The sequence below is a fragment of the Neomonachus schauinslandi genome, chromosome 2, assembly GCF_002201575.2.
Source record: "Neomonachus schauinslandi chromosome 2, ASM220157v2, whole genome shotgun sequence".
Taxonomy (NCBI): domain Eukaryota; kingdom Metazoa; phylum Chordata; class Mammalia; order Carnivora; family Phocidae; genus Neomonachus; species Neomonachus schauinslandi.
The window spans coordinates 116,363,631-116,387,311 of record NC_058404.1 but is presented as its reverse complement, the minus strand read 5'-3'; the positions used below and the strand labels follow the sequence as shown (position 1 = coordinate 116,387,311).

Sequence of the window (23,681 nt, the reverse complement as noted above, 5' to 3'; positions counted from 1 at the left end):
CACTTTATAAATTTATTAAGAAGTAGGCACAAAACAATCAGACAGCCTGTTCTAAGTAGGATGAAGTTCATACCCAAAGGAAGTTACATTGCATTTGTGACTACGGGATTAGTCAGTCTTCTAGTCAAATGAGACAGCGGAGTCTTCCTTTGTGGGAGGAAGAGGCACACGAGACCAAATGGAGGTCTATGTCTAGAATGCCTCTGTCCAGTGGTACTTTTCTGTGATAATGGAAATGCTGTATAACTGCAGTATCCAACATAGTAACCTGTAGTCACGCATTGCTACTGAACATTTTAAATGTATCTAGTATAACTAAGGAGCTGAATTTTTTATTATTTTAAATTTAAATGTAAATAGCTGTGTGTGGTTGGCAGCTACCATATTGGACAGTGCTGGAATACAGGGCTGTTCCACTGGCCTTTGGCTGCTAGAATTGCCAGATTCCAAAATTCTGTTCATGCAGAGGCTGTGGTTACCATACAGGCTTTCTAGACTGCCACATGTGAGCATCACTCATTTTTTAATGAAACATTCTTAAAGTCTTTTATGATGACTAAGTTCTTGATAGAGATTTGGATATTTGCAGTCACCTCTGAAATGTGGATTCCTGATAAAAAGTATTTCAAATACCTAGGAAGTAGATTAAAGTTAAAAATACAGGTTGATATATAGACGTAATGTTATACTGCATTATATCAGATACATAGGTTATCACTCAAAGGTAACTGCTATTAAGATTTTTGGTGTATTTTCTTCTAGTAATTTTGTATATTTATTCCTATATCATTTGGGTTTTACTGTTAAAAAACGTCTTTGCTAATATTTTACATGGAAAGTGGAATTTTTAAAAATTTGTTAATTAGATTAAAAATTGCCCATTATTTTGAGCTAGCTCTACCTCTTCTTTTGTAAACTGTTTTTGTATAAATTGTGAATGTCCTTACACAAAATCATTCTTTCCCACTCCAGGCAGAATTCATCTCTGTTTCTGTGTTTCTTTGTATATGTAATGTTTGTCACATATTCATTATATGTATCTGTCTTCCTTAAAAGAGATTTTCAGTGCCTTAGATCTCAGTAAATATTTGTTCAAAGATTAAATAAAGGTAAGGTATAGTTGAAAAGGAGTGCTTCTAAGTCACAACTGCGTGCTTATCTCTACACTGCAGAGTGCAGGTAAATAAGTTTTTATTTTGTTTTACATTTTTTTTTCTGCTAGAGAAGCTTAATGTAAACTTAAGGACTATGAACTCTTTACAGGTTGCATTTCCACTCAGTGACCAAAGTAATCAAATGCTATAAGAGTTAGATTATCGACATATAAATAAGAGGAGGATTTTTAAAACATAATCAGAATAGGGACGCCTGGGTGGCTCTTTTGCTCAGATAGTTGCTGTGGATAAACCTAAAGCCCTAATAAGTCTGAGAAATACAAGAAGTAGAGAAATTTGTTGTATACTTATTGGTGTGTTTAACTGAAGAGCGAAACATTTTATCAGTGAAATTATATTTGATTGTAGTTCATTCTCTTAGCTGGTACTGATTGTGGTGTTCTTCCTAAATAAAGTATTTTTCCCTTTCTAAAGAGTCACAGTAAAAATTTTAAAGGATTTTCTCCAGCTCTGTTTCGGGGAAAGGCAGACTTTCTCAATAAGGGTCCTTTTAGTAAATATCTTAAGTTTTGCAGACCATAAAGTCATTGTCACAACTACCCTGCCACCATCCATAGACAATATGTAAATGAATGAACATAGTTTACCAACTTCTACTCTCTGTCTTTAGCTAGAGATTTAGACAGTTATTCAACTGAGAAACAGCCAAAATAGGGCTCGAGATGTTATGACTTGAATAATTCTTTCTTTTGTTATTATTTAAGTGAAGGTAGGAGATAAGCACTCTTTCTTTTAAAGCTCATCAGTATCAATGTTAGGGAGTTTTTTTATAGTTTATCTTGTTTTTGTTTTACTTCTGATGTTTAACCATTCATAAATATTTTTTAGGAGAGAAAAAGGAGAAAAAACAGCAGTCAGTAGCAGGAAGCGCTGACTCTAAGCCATTAGATGTTTCTCGTCTGGATCTTCGAGTTGGTTGTATCATCACTGCCAGAAAACACCCTGATGCAGATTCTTTATATGTGGAAGAAGTAGATGTTGGAGAAACAGCCCCAAGAACAGTTGTCAGTGGCCTGGTGAATCATGTTCCTCTTGAACAGGTAATCTGTACAGTTTAAATTACTTTGGCATAGATGTCACTTTTTCTTGATGTTTTTCCATATAATTTTGTATTAGGTGAGCCAGTATTGATTAGTTCATTTGATTAATTTTAATGAAATAAATTTCACCAAAAAAGTACACTAAAACTACCAAAACTTGCAGTAGCATTGTAAGTTAGGATCAAATTCATGAAGGTAGAAAGAAGAAAGATGCATTATTTTTTCTCAGTTTTTAAAATGTTTTTAGTTTGGTATTTTATGTGTAATACAGTATAAATATTTTTATCATCATTGTTATTGTCATGGAATTTTATTACTCCTTGATTTTTTTAAATCACTGTATATAAACCCAGAAAGCATCAATCTAAAAAGTAAGAGAACAAGTCGTCGTCGTCTTTTTTTTTTTTTTTTCTTATAACTCAAGAAATATTTTCATACTTGAAGTAAAAAGAGGAGAGGGCGTTATGGAGCTTAAACTTATAATTTTTAATGGTATTTATTTGTTAAAAACTAGATGTTTTGTATTTTGTTGTTACTTTGGTATTTAAAATGTGTGTGTGTATGTGTGTATAGACAGACACACGTATGTATTTCCAATGACAGTGGAAAAAATTAGGCAGTAATGATTTTAATTTGGTCTTTCAAGACATCTACAGTAATTTGGAGTTATCTGTCTCTTTCTTCTGCTCCATGGTGCTTTGGAGATACTGCAAAGGCTGTAGATTTTAACATTAAAATAGTTCTGCTTCTCTGTTCATTGCTAACTCTGTTGCTTATTGGCTTTGTGAATGTGGATAAATCCCTATATACATTCATTCATTCATTCATACTTTCAGATGCAAGTATTTATTGGACACCTGCAGTATACCAGGCACTATTCTAGACAAGGGATGTAGCAGGGAATTAAAATGATAGGTAGGTAGGTAGGTAGATAGATAGATTTGTTTAGAAGAAAAAAAAAAATCCTGCCTTTGTGAAGCTCACAACTCTATGGGGGAGTCAGAAGATCATGATATATAGTATATTAAATAGTGGTAAGTATTAAAAGAAAGAATTTAAGAGTTGTTGGTGTTAGGATGATGTCGTTTTGTATAAAGTGGTTAGGGAAGGCGTTATAAAGAAAATGACTTTAAGTAAAGCTCTCAGAAAATGAAGAAAAGTCCTATGTCTCTGGTAGAAGAGTATTTCAGGCAGTTCTAAGTTGGATATATGCCTGGCATGTTCAAAGAACAGCAGGAAGCAGTGTCATTATAGCAGAGTAAAAAAGGGGGAATGTCATGCAAGATGAAATCAGAAATAAGGATGCCAAATGACATAGGATCTTAATAGATCACTGTAAAGACTAGCTTTTATTCTGAGTGAGATGAAAGCCGTTGGAAAACTGTGGAGCTAAGGAGAAATGTAGTCTGCCTCATATATTGATAGGATCATCTGGCTGCTCTGTTGAGGGGAGAAAAATGGAAATAAGGAGATTAGTGAAGAAGTTTTTCTTATCTATAAAAAAAGATAGACTTGGTCCATGTGTGTGCTTTTTTTTTTTTTTTTCCTGTTTAACATGCATCTTGTGTAGGACCAGGACTTCTTCATAACTACTTATGAAGTTAGGTTCATAAGAAGCCCTGGAGAAAAGAACCAATTGATCTTGAGCCAGCTCAAATTGGAAAAACTTCTCCTCCTTTGGGCTTCATCTTTTTTGTTCCCATGAGTTGCAGACAATATCTTCTCTTCCAAAAGCTGTTGTTCATAGCCTTAAGCAAAGCTATTTATATACACATCTGTATCTAACCTATCAAGGCAGTAATATTAAACATTGTATAAAGTAGGAGCACTTTGCCCCCACAAATTGCATACTGTACTGTGTAGATTTGTGTATTTTTCCAAGGTAAAGGTCCATGGATATCATCTGTTGCCTTAACAATTGCATATAGCTAACCCTCTTGTTTTTTCTTATACAAATTTGCTATAACTGTTTTTTCCTAAAGTGGCAATTTAAATTATTTGTATGAAGATCTTATTCATGAAGATGTCCGAAAAGGGGGCCTCTTGAATTTGAGTCTTAGGCCTATTATTATTACTATTATTATTATTGTTATTATTTTAAATCATAGAATCAATAAATTTGCCATAACATTTGTTTATAAAACCATCTTTTGTTTAGAATGTGCCTTTTCTCTTCTCCTGCAGTGATAGTTCTCCTGTATGCCATTTTATTTTAAGCCTATTGAAAGGATATAAACAGTTGTGTACCTATTTTTGCTAATTGGGGAAAATAATTAAGACACTTCAACTTTTGAAGATTAAAGAAATCTTTATTCACTTCTATAACAAATTGTAGAAATAGCCCTAAATGTTAATTGCAGTGTACATGATGCTTGAGTAGTTAAATGATCAGCAGTATTTTTTTTTTTGATACTTGTTAATGAAGTCTGTTTGACTTGCAATGTTATATTAATTTCAGGTGTACAATTGTTTCAGTGATGTAACATTTCTGTGCATTACTCAGTGCTCACCACAATAAGTGTAGTCATCATGCAAAATTACTAAAATATTGACTATATTCCCTATGCTGTACTCTTCATCTCCATGACTTATTTATTTTATAACTGAAAGCTTGCACCTCTTAATCCCCTTCACTTATTTTGCCCATCCTCCCATCCACTTCCCTTGTGACTACAAGTTTGTTCTCTGTATTTAAGAGTCTGTTGTTTATTTCTTTTGTGTTTTAGATCCTACATGTAAGTAAAATCGTAACAGGATTTCTTTCTCTGTTTGACATATTTCACTTAGCATAATACCCTCTAGGTCCATCCATGTTGTATCACATGGCAAGATTTCATTCTCTTTTGTGGCCAAGTAATATTTCATTATATCTATATTTACATTATGTACATTACACACACACACACCCCTTTATCCATTCATCTATCTGGAAACTGGGATCGCTTCCATATCTTGGCTATTATAGATAATCCTGCAGCAAATACAGAGGTGCATATATCTTTTTGAATTAGGGTTTTCATTTTCTTTGGGTAAATACCCAGTGGTAGAATTATTGTATCATATGGTATTTCTATTTTCAATTTTTTGAGGAACCTCCATACTGGTTTCCACAGTGGTTGCACTGGTTTATTTACATTTCCATCAACACTGCATGAGAGTTCTTTTTTCTCCACATGCTTGCCAACACTTATTTCTTGGCTTTTTGATAGTAGCAATTCTGCTTGGTGTGAGGTGATATCTCATTGTGGTTTTGAATTGTATTTCCCCAATGAATAGTGATGTGAGCATTTTTTCATGTATCTGTTGGCCATCTGTATGTCTTCTTTGGAAAAATATCTACTCAGGCCCTCTGCCCATTTTTAATTGGATTGTTTGTGGGGGGGGTTTTTTGGTGTCGAATTGTGTAAGTTCTTTATATATTTTGGATATTAATCCCTTATGGGATATATCATTTGCAAATGTCTTCTCCCATTCGGTAGATTGCCTTTTTGTTTTGATGATGGTTTCCTTTGTTGTGCAAAAGCTTTTTATTTCAGTATAGTCCCAATAGTTTAATTTTGCTTTTGTTTCCCTTGCCTCAGGAGACATTATCTAGAAAAATGTTTCTATGGCCTGTGTCAAAGAAATTACTGCTTTTATAGTTTCAGGTCTTAGAGTTAGGTCTTTAATCCATTTGAGTTTACTTTTGTGTATGGTATAAGAAGGTGGTCCAGTTTCATTCTTTTGCATGTTCCCAGCACCAAATATTGAAAAAAAACCTCTTTTTTCCATTATATATTCTTGCCTCCTTTGTCATAGATTTTCTGGGCTCTCTATTCTGTTCCATTGACCTATATGTCTGTTTTTGTATGAAGAAGACACTGTTTTGATTACTACAGCTTTGTAGTGTATCTTGAAATCTGGGATTATGATATCTACAGTTTTGTTCTTTTTCAAGATTGCTCTGGCTGAGGATATGCTTATGGCTAGAATGACTTTCTTTGATGCCTGTTCTTGATTGGGCAGGGTTTACTTCCAGTGCTGTTAAGGGGCTTGTGAGCCCAGTGGTGGGCCAGCACTCATCTTAGCTGTTTGCAGTTAGCCTCTGCAACAGGCATATGAAGGGCAAAGCTTGCTCCCCACGCAGCCTACAAAGAGGCCTTCTTGCGGGAATTGTGGTTATGCTGGTGTGTAGGGTTATCTCCCCTTCTTTTCAGGGCACTAGTCACTTTGGAGTGGTCTAAGCCCTTGCCGGCCTGCTGTGTAGGATCCGCTTTGGAAGGGCATTTCCTGATGCAGGTAGATTGGGGTACTTGGCTGCAGGGAATGCTGGGGTGGGGGGCATGTGGTGTTGGTAAGTTGGATGAAGAGGGATAATACTGGCTCCTGCAAGCTTCAGACCATCTAGGGCACAGAGAGCAAGAAAAATGACGTCTTCTAGCACTCCTTTCTTTCCCAGAGATACTTCCTATAGATCTCTGCCTCTCTAGCACATCCTAAGATTAGTCAATAAATCTCCTTCACATATACCTCAGTTACTTTCCAAACTGCTGCTTTTGCACTGTGTCTAGTGATGGCTCTTTTAGTGTGGAAACTCGATTTTACTGTCACCCCCTGGTTTTCCCAGTTCAGTCCTGCTGATTTTCAAAGTCAGATGTTATGAAGACTCATTTTCCCAGTTTGGGTCCATGTGACCCCCTCACTCCTCTGTGTTTGTGATAGCCCTCCTGTTTGTGGTTATTTGCCAGGGTTCCTGACTGTGTCTCCACTCTTCCTATCCTTTTCAACGTTGTCTTCTGTCTAGCTGTGGATGATCTCTTCTGTCAGTCTTCAGGTTGATTTCAGTTGGTTGCAGTAGATGTAGTTATTTCATTGGTGTGTCCCTGGGACTAGGTAAGCTCAGGATCCTCCTACTCCGTACCTTCCCAAGAGTGATAGAGTCCCAAGTAATTTTTAAACTAAGAAAGGGATCTTGCATAGTATTGGAAATGTAGGGAGAAAAAGGATTGTTCATTTATTTTAGTGCTAACACTAAGCTAAATGCTTTACATACATGTTACAGTTTAATCCAAGAGTTGGCTTTTTAAATTTGGTATCATTTTCCTCATTTTGTGAAGAAAAACAATTCAACTTTTTATAATCTCATTGCTAGTACATGGCAGCTAAATTCAAAACCAAATCTGTTTCAGTCTAAAACTTACTTTACTGAAAAGTCTTGCCTCTGCTCCTTCAACTATAATGTGCTGTCAGTTTGTGGAATTTTTTTTTCATGTTTTTGTATAACTTCATAACAACAATAAAAGATTTTGGACACAGAGACAAAGATACATCTACAAAAATAGAATATTTTATATTTAGCATATTAGATGTACCTTAATGTATTCTAGGTATGATAATCTAAATCTCTGTACATCTTTAATCACCAATTTATGTTTCACACAGATGCAAAATCGGATGGTGATTTTACTTTGTAACCTGAAACCTGCAAAGATGAGGGGAGTAATATCTCAAGCAATGGTAATGTGTGCTAGTTCACTTGAGAAGGTTGAAATCTTGGCACCTCCTAATGGGTCTGTTCCTGGAGACAGAATTGTTTTTGATGCTTTTCCTGGTAAGTATTAGTCATTATTTAAAACAGTTTGGGAACCATTGTTTTCTTCTAATGTTTAGTTTAGAATCAGTCTTGTGTATGACTCCAAGGCTTTACCTTAAGTGACCATTATTATTGAGATTTTATTATTGAGTTTCTTCAGATTGGTTCGAGATGGCACAGTAAACACAACCATCTAACCATCACCCTCCCTATGAATGCACACATTGCATAAAATACTAGAGTTTGCTCTAGGGAAAATGCTAATAATACTTACATAGCAGAAGAGTGTGATATGGATAGAGAACGAATTAATGTGCTGCAGAGTCTTTGAAGCTATAGATTATCTCAGACTGCAGCACAGAAAAATGAAAAGAAAAGTTCATACATGGGAAAGAAATGTATAATTCTCAAAGTCCATCTAATAATGTACTTGCATATGCTATTACTTGACTTTAGGATATAAAGGAAAAACTCTGAGTTAAAACTTTTATTTATTGTAATAATCTCAAAGGAAGTTGCTTTTCATTTTGCTTGTTTTCTCCAGTAAAATGCTTCTGAGACAGATGAAGCTTCATAATATACTTAAAAGTTTCTTCAAATAGGTCTTTGAAGCAAAAGAGAACTTGTCAGATACAGAATAACTATTTCCTTCATAAAAGGAAGTGGAAATAGTTAGAAATCAAAAGATTGCATTTACTTAAAGGATGTTCATTTGACTAGAATAATGGGGAAAGTAGAAATAAATTAGGCTAACAGGGAGAATCAGGTCTAAAAGTCAGAATTGATTTGGAGATGTATTTACAGAAACAGCTGAGTTTTAATAGCATAGCAAGGCTGATGTGATTAGATGGGCCTGCTTTTTTAATCCTATGTTAACTGTATTATGTTTGATAAAATATTAGGATATGAAGGATTTTAACATTGGACTAAGATAGAAAATATGTATGAAAGCATGGGTTCATTTTCTTGAAATTCAGATCCCCCCTCCTAATCAAAAGTAGACTAATGTAAAAAACACAGAGATTGTTGAGCAAGTATCTGTGGCTTTGAATGGATGTATATGTCTTGAACCTTGGTAGATTGGAAACCATAATGGTCTGTGCTCTAAGACCCTTTCTTGTTGAACGAGGTTTTGGGAAAATCCCATCTAGAATCATTTCTTAAAGCAGCATGATGGCTTTTGGTTCTAGGAGCAAATGATTACCACTCTGCTACCACAATATCAAAACACTTCCCCAAACCTCACACTTGGGGGTAAATCATCATTTGTATACCTGACAAACCTGAAATTCTATTGAGAAGTCTTACTCACTAAATTGGAATAGAATGACAATAAAAGTAAACTTTTAAGATTCAGCATGCATTTTTAAAAAAGGAAATTCTGTTTACCTTTCCAAGTTAACATTTGCCTTCCTTTCTAAAATTTAAACACTTAAGATTTAGTATGTTTTCTTTACGTTTTATTTTCTGATGTAAATTGTAGAGTTACATGCTTAGAACTGGAAGAAATCATATACTTTAACCCACTATTTTACAGATTTGGTTTGAGGCCCAACAAAACTTAGCTACTTGCTTAAGGTTATATAGAGTTTAGTGAAGGGATCAAACAATAAATGTGCTGGAATTTCTAATACTGTAGCATTTTTGTTTGTTGATTGTTGCTTGCTGTGAATTAATAGGGATTATTTCATTAGTGAAGGCTTATAATTCATTCCTTTATCTCAAAGAATTAACAGGTAATATTTCAGCACTTGAATCAGGTTTACCTGAATGCTACTGTTGAGTAAATTGAAAGATTTTCTTTAGTTAGTCAATGACTCAGCATTAGAGATGCTAATAGCCCCATATGAATTTCTTGTCTTCACTATATTCTTTAATCTGTCCGTTCAGCTATTTGTGTGTTTATATTTAAATTGTTCCAAAGTTTGATATTTCCTGCAAATTCATAGTTTCCCTTGTGCCTCAGCACATGGATTTGTGGAGAAGGTAAGAAAAATAGTTGTAAAGTGAAAGAAGCAAAAACTTAACCTTTAAAATAGCCCGCGAGGTTATTTTCTTATCACTTGTAATAGCTTAACCAAGGTGAACAGCATCAAGTAATTGATAAATTTTAGGATGTGAGGTCTGTTAATGCTCATCTTGCTTATGCTTCCATATCAGTTGCTTCTGTAGCAGTAAACCTGAAAGGAGATAACAGTTAATACTACACAACAGGCCATTACTTTCACTTTTTTTTTTTTCTTTTTCCAGTGAGAGCCATGGTTTATCAGTGCTTTATTTCTCAGCATCTGTTTTACATTTTAAAGCTTAAGGTGTCTGCTGGTACATTTTGATGTTCACTTGATGTGCTCAGTGTCTGGAAACTTACATTTCATGTTATGTAAAGTGTGGTATAGAAATTGCAGTTGGGGCTCAAACCTTTGAAGTGCTATTTGGCCTTGAAAAGGCCAACTATTTATTCCAACTACAAATCCAAAAAAGTACATAGAGTTTAGAAGATGCCAAATAATATTTTTATAACAATGGATAGAAACCCTCACCACCCAGTACTTTTTAAATTTTCAGTGTGTGGAGCTATGCATTTTAGTATTTGAATGTGGTAACTACTCCCAAAAGCACCAAGCAAAAACAGCGTGAAAATAATATAGCCAGAAGACAGTGGCAGCGACAGCCATTTTTTGACGGTGCACTCTTTTGTCTAGTAATAAGTGAGAATTTGTATTCAGACTTTTAACTTCCAAGATCGTGCTTATTTCTTTTGATATTGTCTTATTAATAAATGTAATTAATGGTTATTACAAAGCATGTATGATATATGCAAGTGTTGAATTTTTCTATCCATTTATTATTAAAAAAGATATTTGTCTAAATTTGATTTTTCAAACTTGTCTATATTTGATTCTTCTCTCCAAAACCCATTTCAATCAGGTTTCTCTGCTCACTGTTTTCCCAGAACTATTCTGATCAAGATCATGAATTAATCTCTGTAGCTAAATATCCATGGCTAGTTTTTAGTCTTTTTCTTAACTAACTTGGTTTCTGGCACCACATTCTCCTGGCGGCCCCCTCATTGGCTGCCCTTCTTATCTCCTTTGCTGATTCTTCCTCACCTCCCTGACCTCTTAACATTGAAGTGTCCTAGACCTTGGTCTTTGCCCTCTTCTCTTTCCTTCCACACTTGGCCTCTTCTGTTTTCCTTTCCATGTTCATTTTTTTGGCTATTTTATCCAGTCATTTATCTGGCTGCCTACTCGACTTTTTCACTAACATATACCAAGGAAGAATACATATCCCCATCTTTCCCCTAGAATTCCCTTTTTCCATAGTATTTCCCATCTTATCTGATAGGAACTCCATTCTCTCAACTTCTTTTTATTTTCTCACATATCTTCTTCAGAAAATCCTAGTACTTGTACCTTTTGAGCATATCTAGAATCATTCTCATCTACACCACTACCACTTGGGTCTTTGTGCCAACATCTCTTGTTGGGAAGTCAAAACCTTCTAAATGGTCTCCCTTGCCCTTCTTCCATCTATTTTCAATGATAGCAGGGAGATTGATGTAAGTCAGATTGTATTACTCCTCTGCTCACAACTATTAAAAAGCTTTTCATTAGATCCAGAGTACAAGCCCAAGTTCTTACAGTGGCTTCCCATTATATCCATTTACCTCATGTACTCCACAAACCTTGATTGATCACTCCAGTTGAGCTCTTTCCCCAATTAGCTACATGACTTGGTTCCTCATCCTATTGAAATCTTTTAAATGTTATCTTTTTTGTTTTTTCTTCAAAACACTTATCATCATCTAATATACTATACATTATTTATTATTATCTGCCCACACAAAAATGTAAGCATCATGAAATCAAGATTTCTGGTTTTTTTGTTGTGGTTATTCACTGCTATATTCCTAGCATCTAGAAAAATGCATGGCATAGATAGGAACTCAATAAATTGGTTAATGAATATACAGAAAGAAACGTACTAGTAAAACATGTAAAGAAAACCAACAACACCCGCCCCCACCCCCCCCACCAGTATTTGGAGAACAGGCCTGAGCATCTGCCTTTGTTATTGTCAAGATTATTCCTCGAACCACCAAACCACTTTTCTCTGTTGATTAGCTTTGTAAAATTAATTCACTTTTTTTCTTTTAGATTTTATTTCTTTATTTGAGAGAAAAAGAGAGAGCACAAGTGGGGGGAGGGGCAGAGGGAGAAGGACAAGCAGACTCCCCGCTGAGCAGGAGCCTACCACAGGGCTCGATCCTGGGACCCTGAGATCATGACCTGAGTGGAAGTTAGACACTTAACTGACTGAGCCACTCAGGCACCCCAAATTAATTGACTTTTATTTGCAAAGTTATACTTTAGCTTTTGTGCCATAGTTACAATTTTTAGCAATAATTACAGTTATTATATCTCAGAAATTCAGTTAATTAAACATAAAATAATTCTGTTAGTGCTAGGCTTTTTATGGACATGGCAGATATCAAAGAGAAGCTGATTATCAATGAGCATTCTGTGTAAAAGAATGGCCTAATTAAAATGAGGTTTCTGGTTCTTATTCCAGACTTGTGAATGCCTGGGACTTTGGAATTTGGATTTATTGCTTTCTGTAGGTTTTAAATTCTAAGAAGGTGGTCATAGCTTTTTACATCTGTACAAACTCCTCTCTGAACTATTTCCTATTGCCTGTGTGCTTTGTTTACAATGAATTGGCCTAACATAGTGTCTGAAAGATTAGTTCTCTTACGTTATGTGTAACCATTTCCAAATGGTGATTATTGGCATGTGTTTAGCAATTTCAGAGTTTCTGCAGTTTTTAGGTTTAAGAACTTTTATTGATATCATTTAACTTCTTTGGATAACCATGTCAAAAAGGAAAAAAAAATAGGAAAGTAAGATTAGAAGGACATAATACACAGTAATGATGAAAGACTTCTCTGGACAATATAGTTCATTAAAAAACAATTGTTTAGGGACGGCTGGGTGGCTCAGTTGGTTAAGCATCTGCCTTCGGCTCAGGTCATGATCCCAGGGTTCTGGGATCGAGTCCCATATCAGGCTCCCTGCTCACCGGGGAGCCTGCTTCTCCCTCTCTCACTCCCCCTGCTTGTGTTCCCTCTCTAGCAGTCTCTCTCTCTCTGTCAAATAAATAAATAAAATCTTAAAAAAAAATTGTTTAAAATATTAGGTATGTTTTTCATGGCAGGTGATTTAAACTTGCATTTCAAACTAGCTTTATACCCTACCAAGTAGTATATTATTGAGAAACATTTTGAGTAAGCCAGAAAGTTAACACTGCATCCAAGACTTTTCAACTCTAATTTATATTCAGTTATCCTAATGTGACAAGTTCTAATTATAATCTCAAAATTTTATTTGTCTGAATCATGTTTCATTTATTGAATAAAGTTTCACAACTACATTCAGAGTGTTCAGGTATTGAGTCTGGTGTGTTGAAAGCAACAGTCAAGCTTTAGAGGTTCCTCTTAGTAGTTTCTAGTTTATATTTAGTTCAAGTCTTTGTTCCTGGAAAATTATTAGTCTTAGTTAAGAAGTTAAAGCTTCAGATCTTGACTCCACAGTGCTGGGTGACCTGGGAACCTTTCTGAGGCTTATCTTTTTTATCTATAAGGAGTTTTTAATGTTATCTATTTTGTGTGGGTTTTGTGAGGTTTAACTTTTGAAACACTTAGCTGCCTGCCTGATATTTAAGTTCTTAGCTGTAACCTTTGTGCCTCAATTTCCTCATCTGTAAAATGGGGGTAATTAATAATATTTGTGTACTGAGAGGATTGACTGAGTAAATATATGTAAAGAAAGCACTTAGTGTACTGACGGCCCATAGTAAGCACTATGTGTTATGTATTATGAATATTATTTTTTATACATGTCAATATCTTCCTAGATCTGAGAAGCTTAGTTTTGTGCTGCATCACAGTTTTTTTGTATTTGGGGCTTATGTCTGCATTTAGCAAGAACCCACACAATCCATACTCTTGATAAGAAACTTTCACACAAATCTGGGATGCTCTGCTTCTTGAATTAATCCATTATCAGTTGGCAATATCTTTTTGAGGGGGGACCGGGGGAATTCAGAGTTAGTACTCAGGCCTACCTGAATAGTATCTCTGCCTCCAGCTTTCTAGAATTCTGGAATGCCCACTCCCCCACATCATCTGTGTATAAGCAAAGTAGGATTATGTTTGTAGACTAAGGAATAGTTTAGAAACAAAAAATAAAAATCTTGTAGATACTTTATATATTGATATTTTTTCTATTCTGTTTATTAATTAGTTCTCTCTTGTCCAGTCTATCAAATGCTCTTAAAAGAATAAGAGAAATCCTTATCTTTTATACTAGTCTTTCAGTTTTAGTTTCATTGTATGTTCTTCTGGCATAGATACATCATTCAATTAACTATTCTGTCATCTCTGAAAACCTGCATATCAAAGGACAGTTTTGTATGTTCTGGCCAGTTTCATGGGCAGTTTCTGAAGAGCTAATAAAGAGCAAAATCACTGTGGCCAACCAATTTACTCAGTTTTGTTGTTCCTGTTGTAGGAGTGGAGAATAAAAACCAGTGTAGGTAATAAGATGTAATCAGAATATAAATATAATTAGTTCCAGTAATGTTAAAGATTCTTTTTAAAGTAATTCCAGAAGATTTGAACTTGGTAGTCACTTTAGAAAAGATCTAGAAAGTTATATTTCTATCATTACTGAATTAGATTTCAGAAAAAACTCTTTTTATTACCCTTTGGGAGAACAATTCTTATTTCACACTAATGCTTAAGAGATATGTTACTTTTCTTCATTGTTTCTTGAAGTGATTCTTTATTCCAAATGATAATTGAACATCCCCCCAGTTACTAAAATGATGTTATATTAAACTTTACTTTCTACTTCCTTATCAGTCATTAAATAGAGGGATTGTTTGGTATATTGGTGGCCCTTAAGTAGACCAGATGTATTCTACAATATATTTGTCTTTTGTTGATTATAAACTTCTAGTGTGGGTTATGATAGAGGGGATGGGTTATTACCCACATGTAAGAATGTTATTTCTTTTCTAAAGAACAGTTTATCAGGACGCGAGATGCTATACTAGCAGAACAAGGGTTTTGGTGTTAAATCATAATTTGTTTATCATGTAACTTTGAGCAGCTTATCTTCTCTGAACACCAGTTTCCTTATATTTAAAATTAGAGTGTTGTGTGCATTGTATGCAACAGTATATATTTCTTGTGCTTAGCAAATGCTTGTCCTTGTCTCCTTACTAACCCTTTCTATCTCTTTCCATCTCACCAAATGGAATGGGCAGAAAATGAAACCCAAAGTAGTTATTATCTTTAGTTAGATAATCTCAACATTTAATCCATTCTCCAGTATCAGTAAGAAATCTTTAAGCACTTTGGCAGCCATCTCATCGTTTATTTTGCACATTAAAACAGAGTAAAGCATAAGCCGTGCCACATGTAAAAATATAACACATCAAATTATGCTCTTATCTCTTCACAGTTTTTCTGTATGTATAGTGACAAAATGAGTATCTTGTATTTTTGTTTTAATAATTTGGGGGAAAAATAATTTGGGGAATAAGTTCTTTTAGCTGTATTACCTGCAGAAATATTTCTTATAAGAGTAAAAAATAATCTTTCACATTTGTAGGGAAATGACAAAATATTTGTGTGTGTACATATTTAGTTTTAACAAAGCAACTTGTACACTTTCAGTGTTTAAAACTGAGCATCCATCTTTGCAGTGAAACAAACAAAAACATTTTTTAATAAACAAAGTTACGATAGAGAATATCAATTCTAAACAAGATCCTACAGGTTCTGCTGATCCTCCCATCAGTGGGGCTCAAGTCATCATTAGGAGAGAATTTTATTTTAAAAAAGTCATCTTAAACTGCAAGGGTGTCCGTTAAACATCACAATTAAACATATCAAAGGAGAAGCCGTTAGGAAATGACTATTTTATTTTACCAATCAAAAATATAAACTGCTGACATCGTAAAATAAAGTAAATGTTAAAAGTAAGTGTTAAAATTCTGATCAGATCTAAAGATCAGAAAGTGTTGCCTAGACAATTCACTATAAATCTCTATGGATAATTTATTTAATATGGTAGCTATGTAACTTCTTTCCCCCCCCCCCCCCCCCCCCCCCCAGAACCTGACAAGGAGCTGAATCCTAAGAAGAAGATTTGGGAGCAGATCCAGCCTGATCTCTTTACTAATGATGAGTGTGTAGCTACATACAAAGGAGCTCCCTTTCAGGTGAAAGGGAAAGGAGTGTGTAGGGCTCAAACTATGACCAACAGTGGAATAAAATAAAATACTTCATTTACTGAACTACATTGGAGAAAACTTTAATAACAATAAAAAATATATTTGTCACTTGTACCTAAAATATAACTGGCTTTTTGTGTGTTATTTCTCTTGCAGACTTGACTAGTCTTTTAATCAGGTATATATTGTTTTTAATCGGTTAGAGAAACACTACATTTTTACATACGGTTTTTGCTCCTTTATAACATAGGAAGGAATGCACCTATGTTTTGTGATGATTTATTTTTTAGCAGGGATATTGGTTAGCAGATTGTTTTTCTTGATACATTTAGATAACTTGAAACTAAATGACCATTTAGTTTCCTATTTGGAGGCACATGGTACATGAAATTTTAAGCCCTTGGATTTTTAGTATATTGTGAATCTGTATTATAGATGTCTTCTCCTCTTCAGAAATGACAAGTTAGAATTTTTGTCAAGCTTATTAACTAGTCATATTGTAATAATACTGAAAATGACCAACTGTCATAAAAGCTAGGAGACGTGGCATTTTAACATTATTTTTTTTATTTTTTTTTTTTTTAAAGATTTTATTTATTTATTTGAGAGGGAGAGTGAGAGAGAGAGTGAGAGAGAGAGCACAAGAGGGGGGAGCGGGAGAGGGAGAAGCAGACTCCCCGCTGAGCAGGGAGCCCGATGCGGGACTTGATCCCGGGACTCCAGGATCATGACCTGAGCCGAAGGCAGTCGCTTAACCAACTGAGCCACCCAGGCGCCCGCATTTTAACATTATTGCTGTTGCTTACCAAAGTAATCAGACCTGTATATTTAAGGTGACTTTTTTAAAAGAATGAAATTTTCCACTGTGTACTGAACTTTTTCTTCCCATTTGGCAAAATAGTAATACATTTTGATAAATATAAAGAATAAATACATTGCAAAGTGTTGCCAATGCAGTTTCCAATAAATTGATAAAAACAGCAGTCTACTTTTTTTATTCTAGGTGATTATAAAGATTCTTTGGCTACCTAATTAAAGATTATTTGTAGGTTTTTACTTTTAGAAGAGCATTTAAGATCGATATATTTTGCTTTTTCATGTACTATCATTACTATTAATATATTAAAAGAAATTGTTATCAAAGTCAATGTACATATATATTAAGGTGTCAAATGCCTATTTTTCACTCATCTTAACAGATATTGTAGGAACAATGAAAATTAACTTAGGAATTAGGAGCTTTCAAGTTCACCAGCCTTGAGATGATGACTGATGATTTGGGCTACCGAAAAGAAATGCATCTGTGGAGGTAGGAGTGTAGATACTATTTTTTTTTTTTTTAAAGATTTTATTTATTTATTTGAGAGAGAGAGAATGAGAGACAGAGAGCATGAGAGGGAGGAGGGTCAGAGGGAGAAGCAGACTCCCCGCCGAGCAGGGACCCTGATGCGGGACTCGATCCCGGGACTCCAGGATCATGACCTGAGCCGAAGGCAGTCGCTTAACCAACTGAGCCACCCAGGCGCCCTGTAGATACTATTTAAAATAAAAATTACACAATATTCTAGCTGTTTATAGCCTCTGATGGAGAAGCAAAACAAAAAAATTTAAAACAACCGTGCATGCCAGGTTCTAAAAGGTATAATTAAATTTCGTTTATTGAAGTCCATGGAGTTCTGGTAGGCCAGTTTTATCTTCTTTCTGAAAAACTAAATAACAGAACATCAATAACAACTGTTGACACTAAACACAAATGAATGTCAGAAGTTATTTTGTACTCAGGATATATTATTCTTTTGGAAATAAGACTATGACAAAGTCTTGTGATTCTGTATTTTCCAATTTTTCCCAATTATATTAAATTTGAATTAAAGAATGTTTCAACTACTTAGTTGACATATTTATTCCCAATTTTTATTTACTTTTTTTAAGATTTTTTTTTTTGAGAGAAAGAGAGAGATTACGAGCAGGGGAGGAGGATAGAGGGAGAAGCAGACTCACCGGTGAGCAGGGAGCCCAATGCGGGACTCATCCTAGGACCCTGGGATCATGACCCAAGCCAAAGGCAGACACTTAACTGACTGAACCACCCAGGCGCCCAATTCCCAATTTTTAAAGTTACATAAAGCATTACTCAATCAAGTTATCAATGCAGCGCCATTATTAGTCATTGTTTTTATAGAAAAATAATTGATTTGTATTGCTGGGATGAGAGAGCTCTTATGGAACTAACAACAAAAATGGCATTGTTCATGAACTGGACATAAACCTTTTGGCTTTGGTATTCAGCCCTTTAGAGATTTCAACAGTAGGAGATGGTGTTAGGTTACAGCCTAAACAGTTGGTACCTCTTGACTTTTATTTATGTTTTGTGAACTAAACCAGGAAAAAAAAGTTGACCCTACCCCAAGATGCTTTCTTATGCAAGGTTGGCGTACTATCTTACAGTGAATGTTGGGAGTACTAACTTTTCTTATATTTAGAAATTCCATGTGTACTATTCTTTTGAGATGAGTCATTTTCAGGACCTGTTGATTTTAATATAAAATTGAAAATGTTTTCCCCTGCCTTGCTTTTACCAAGAACATTAAGTACTGTATGGATACAAGAACATTAAGTGCCCACCAAACAGATACTTTGTTGTTGCTTTTTAAAAATATGTAAATTCCTATTTAGACTATTTCCAAAATATTCAAAGTAACTCCTGGAAGTTTAATAGCATGTCAGCAAGATAGAGGGTGTGGATAGGGCCCTGTAGAGCAACATTAGTGACTTTAACCAGGTTTCAGAGTCTTTGCCTTGGCTTTGCAGGATCAAAAACCTGCATTTGTAGATGACTCTCAGAGAGGCTAATATATCCATAGAGCTTAGTATTGGTTTTGAAGCCAAATTACCTAGTTTTGATTCCTGGCTCTACAACTTAAATGTGTGTGTGAGCTGGGGCAACTGCTTAGCCTTTATATACTTTACTCCCCTCATTTAAGGTGGGTATAATAAAGTACTTATCTCAGAGTTATGAAGGTTGTGGGAGTTAGTACCCACAGAGTACTTAAAACAATTTCTAGGATATAATATATATTATTGTAATACCCGTTCATGGTAGGGATGCTCCTTTTCCAGAAACTAGTGTTCTTGAGATTTCCTGAGAAGTTGAATTCTTGTTCAGAACATTACATAGTGTATATGAAGCCCCAGGAGGCTGGGGCCCTTTTTCTCAGTAGACCTGATTGTTCCTCGTACCAGATGTAGTATCTCTTCCCTCGCTGGAGATGTTCCTTACTGCATTACTGAAATTTTCTCTTATCCACGTGCTCCCACTGACGTCTGTTGTTTAGATATTTAGATACTGCCCATCCCTGTTCATTGATGCCCTTTGATTGGTTTAGTATTAATGATAGTTTTAAAAAGTTTTGCAATTTTCTTTTTTTTTTTTAAGATTTTATTTATTTATTTGAGGGGGGGGAGCATGGACAGGGGGAGAGGCAGAGGGAGAAGCAGACTTCCTGCTGAGCAGGGAACCTGATGTGGGGTTCAATCCCAGAACTCTGGAATCACAACCTGAGCTGAAGGCAGATGCTTAACTGAGCCACCCAGGCACCCTTAGTTTTTAATTTTCTTAGACCAGGAAGACAATATTTCTCACTGTTGTGTTTTCAGTTTAATATAAATAGAAGCAATTCTATTTTTAAGTTCTTGGTCAGTAGGGAAGCACTTCACTCTTTTTTTTTTTTTTAATATTTATTTATCCATGAGAGACAGAAAAGGAAGCGGAGGCAGAGGGAGAAGCGGGCTCCCCACTGATCAGGGAGCCCAACAGTGGGGCTCGATCCCAGGACCCCGGGACCACGACCCGAGCCGGAGGCAGATGCCCAGCCGACTGGGAAGCACTTCACTCTTGAGTTTAACAGGAGCATTAAAGGGACATGAGTATACCTCAGCTTTCCAGGGAAATTTATATGTTATGCCTTTAAAAATACAAAAAGAACAGAAGTACTCAGTATTAACTGTGTACTTTAGCTACATAAATTGTGACACAAGTTCTGGTTCTAAGCGCTTTTGCAACAGTGTGAAGACTAAAACTTTATCACCAAGATACCAAATAAAAACTAGGGAGGAAAATTAATGTAACTCAACTAACAATACTACAAATTGCTGTCCTGTGGAGAAAGCTCTACTCTCCAAAATTTCAATTAGGGAATAAACCATGCCCTTCAACAAAAGTTAGGGGGATGTATTAATAATACCTCTCTGCTCTCGTGGATTTTATTATAGGGTTATTACTAAGATATGTAGTGCTTTATGGCTAAAAAGTACTTTTACACATCTTACCTATTTCTTAACTCCATAGAATTAGACCAGCCATTTCATTTTACCCCAAAGAACCAACAGAAAAGTTAAAAAAGTACCTGTGCTAAGGTATAACTAGCTGAAACCTAGATCTTCTTCCAGTAACTCTTAGTAATCCTGTGCTCTTCTCCATTACAATATACTTTCTTCCATGTCAGTTAAATGTCGTATGGTTTCTTTTATTTGGGTGAGAAGCAACTGCTTTGTTTAAACTTTAGGGAAAGATAGTGATAAAGTCCCTAGACTCTAGTAGTTCACGTAAGGAGATTAGGATGACTCCATTAGTGGAGTATTTTAAGAGATTCTAAAGGTAGAGGCGAGATCGTTAAATACTCCTTTGGAGTGGTTAGTTACAAAGATAATTTATCAACTTTTTTCTTTTTGTTGCAGAAGTTCTTAGGAAGAACCTCTTGGTAAAACCAGGCTGCTGCGGCTGGCAGCAGTTGCCTTTTTAAGTAATGCACTGTTGAGGGCACTGATCTGACAGTCCATCCCAAAAGCCAACCTGTGAGAGAGGTCACTAAATTCCAGATAGATAGATAGATAGTCAATATATTTATTTAATCCAGGAGCAATTCTATAGCAATTCTATAGCCTCATTTGCAGTACTACTTGGATGATAACCCCAAAATGTGCAGTAATAAAAGAAGGATAGCTGCTGATGGCTAATATGCCTCTATACAAAACCAGATCGTCAGATACCAACTTGTTGGAATAGAAGAGTGACTTACACATTCTTGCTTACTGTACTTTTTATAGTTACGGTTTTTCCTTTGGCTAAGTCTTGGCAGAGGTAATTCATAGGGGTATAACTCCAAAAAAAAATTTGGAAATAGGACCCAGAACAATGAAATAATTGCTGGTTTGAAAGTGAGCCATCTGGAATTTCAGAGTGTGAATTAATTATTGTATATTATATTTTTTCACCCTTATGTATTCCCTTGTTTATTTTTTTCCTTCCCCTTCCTTACTCCCACCCCCCCTCCTGAATACACTATTCCCAGTTCTCTGGATTTTTGAGTAAAATATGTGTGTGTTATTTTATGTCTTCATCAACATATTTCCTATCTGGCAGGCTATTGTCCTTAGCAACAGCAGCAGAAACAAACCTGGGGCTCAATAATTGCAAGAAATCCTTTTTTAATGAAGGGGCTAGCTACTCTTCTTGCCTTTCCCATTGCTACATAATACCTAATATTGTTCAAATAGTAATTATTAACGTCTGCTCATTTCTACAATGACGTTTTTGTGATAAGCCTTCTTCGGAAGGCTGCTCTAACAAAGTTTTACTTTTGTTTTTGTAAATTGCCTCATTAGAATATTATACATCCCAGTAGAGAAATGCTCTCAAGATATATGCATCCACTTAACTTTTCAGCTCTAAGATTGCATATTTGGCTGATATTTGTTAATTTAAAACCCATTCAGCTTTTTACACCTGGGGAATTTGGAAAGAATAGTGCGGGAGTTATCCAAAATCAACACCACAATTTGATTTCTCTTTGAAAAAGATTAAGAAAAATGCAAACTGAAAGTCACTTTCAATAGGTTTAGCAAAAGAGAATGATGTTGGTAGAAATAACTTTTTTCTGTAACCTTAGTTTTCATATAAAAGAATAACATTTTCTCTTAAAACAGCACATGCTTTGAAAAAAACTTCAGGTGCTTGTGAAGACACTAATTTTTTTAAAGTTTGAGAATTTGGGAAATAGCAGTGCCACTTAAAAACAACAGCCTTTTTGTAAAGAATTAGAATATGCCTGAAAATCAGTAGAACAGAGTAAGCGAATTCTTTATGGAAAACATGGCACAGGATGGATTTTAAAGAAAGTCTGAAATTGCTAATTGAGGTAATATATTTAGGAGAATAAACCTAGTAAAGGTCAGAGCCAGTGAGTATTAGGGCTGAATCACCAATGCCCCAAGATGGTATGTGCTAATGAGAGTCTAACCCCAGATGCACAAAAATATCAAATATACTATTTTCCAGTCCTCCAAAATGTTCAAAACACTTTCAAATACAAAGTTCAGTAGAGGCTTTTGTCTTCCAGGTGCAAATAGTGTACAGATTGGGCTGAAGGGACGTAAGGAAAGATTGCAAATTATAGACTAATGGAATAGGTGATGGGATACCAAAGATAAACTTTCTGGACATCGTTTCTTTTACCTAGAGCTAGTTTAGGTTGCATGGTTCTTTTGTTGCAGGTTGTAATTATCTCCAGTTACGGTGAGTTTATTCAGTGGTTACACGTGTACAGTCATCCCCAAAAAGCCAAATAACCCAACTTCCGGTAGAGTACAGCACAGCAACAAGATGTTCACTTCTGTGTCTTGCATTCTTGTGATTCAGCTACCCCACTACCAGCTAAAAAATTGGTTCTCTACATCCGCTATGCTGATTATTATGAGGTGTTAGGATTACTGCTGCATAATGGTACATGGAAGAACATGTCTAGAATTTAATGCCTCTTGGATACTGTGCTAGAATTAAGAGTATATTAGGAGTATATATAACACACTAACTAGAAAGATGCGGGAAGATGAAAACAGTGGTAAGGAATGGACCTAATATTTCTATATTAAGTTAAAAGAGATAAGGATAAACTACCGGGAATGGTCAATGTAATTGGTAGGAAAGGACTTTTGAACAGAGGGGGCAATCTGTTAGGGAAGTCTTGAGTTAAATGTCTTAGCAAAATCTGGTAATGGGAAAAGAAAAGCATTCCAAAGCCCTCTTCCGTAAGGAGGACCTGGGAAGGATATAAGGATACGGAGGAAATGAAAGTGTTCTAAAGGTCTATTTTAGTAGGTGAGGGCATGATGCTGTGTGGAAGGGAAGTTCTTGGCTAGAGAAATAGTTGTTACCTTGTTATCACACAATAGTGCTTGATTCTGAATCAGGAACAAGCAAATAATCCTTAATGCATATCAGTTAGAATAGAACTTTCAAGTTATCAAGGATCAGCAAAGCTGATTTGGTAAAGGAAAAGAAAAATGCAGGAAATACAGTAATATAAAATAAAGGAAAATGAAGAAACATCTTATATGCTTGCATGGGAGAATTTAATATCATAAAATACCATTTTTCATAAACAAAAAATTTTTTTAATTAGAAAAAAAAAATCTGAAAAAATACATAAGTGAATGCCTGAGAGTATCCAGAAAAGTGTTTTAAAATAACCACAACAAGAGATACTTGTTCTAGATGTCAAGGAATAACATAAAGACATTTTGATTAAATCA

At 35.2% G+C, this 23,681-nt stretch overlaps 1 protein-coding gene across 2 annotated transcripts in view; it reads left to right on the top strand.

The window, feature by feature from the left end:
* The window catches only part of AIMP1 (aminoacyl tRNA synthetase complex interacting multifunctional protein 1), a 49,266-nt gene that overhangs the window by 21,009 nt on the left and 4,576 nt on the right, over positions 1 to 23,681 (top strand). Inside the window, exons 6-9 of one of the 2 annotated variants that reach the window (XM_044912649.1) lie at positions 2,004 to 2,215; positions 7,637 to 7,805; positions 12,430 to 12,432; positions 15,973 to 16,211. In XM_044912649.1, coding sequence (XP_044768584.1) covers positions 2,004 to 2,215; positions 7,637 to 7,805; positions 12,430 to 12,432; positions 15,973 to 16,136 — 548 coding nt within the window. In that variant the 3' untranslated portion in view covers positions 16,137 to 16,211. Of the gene's footprint in view, positions 1 to 2,003; positions 2,216 to 7,636; positions 7,806 to 12,429; positions 12,433 to 15,972; positions 16,212 to 17,290; positions 17,401 to 23,681 lie in introns of those variants that run through there. The other variant, XM_044912650.1, reaches the window with a different exon arrangement.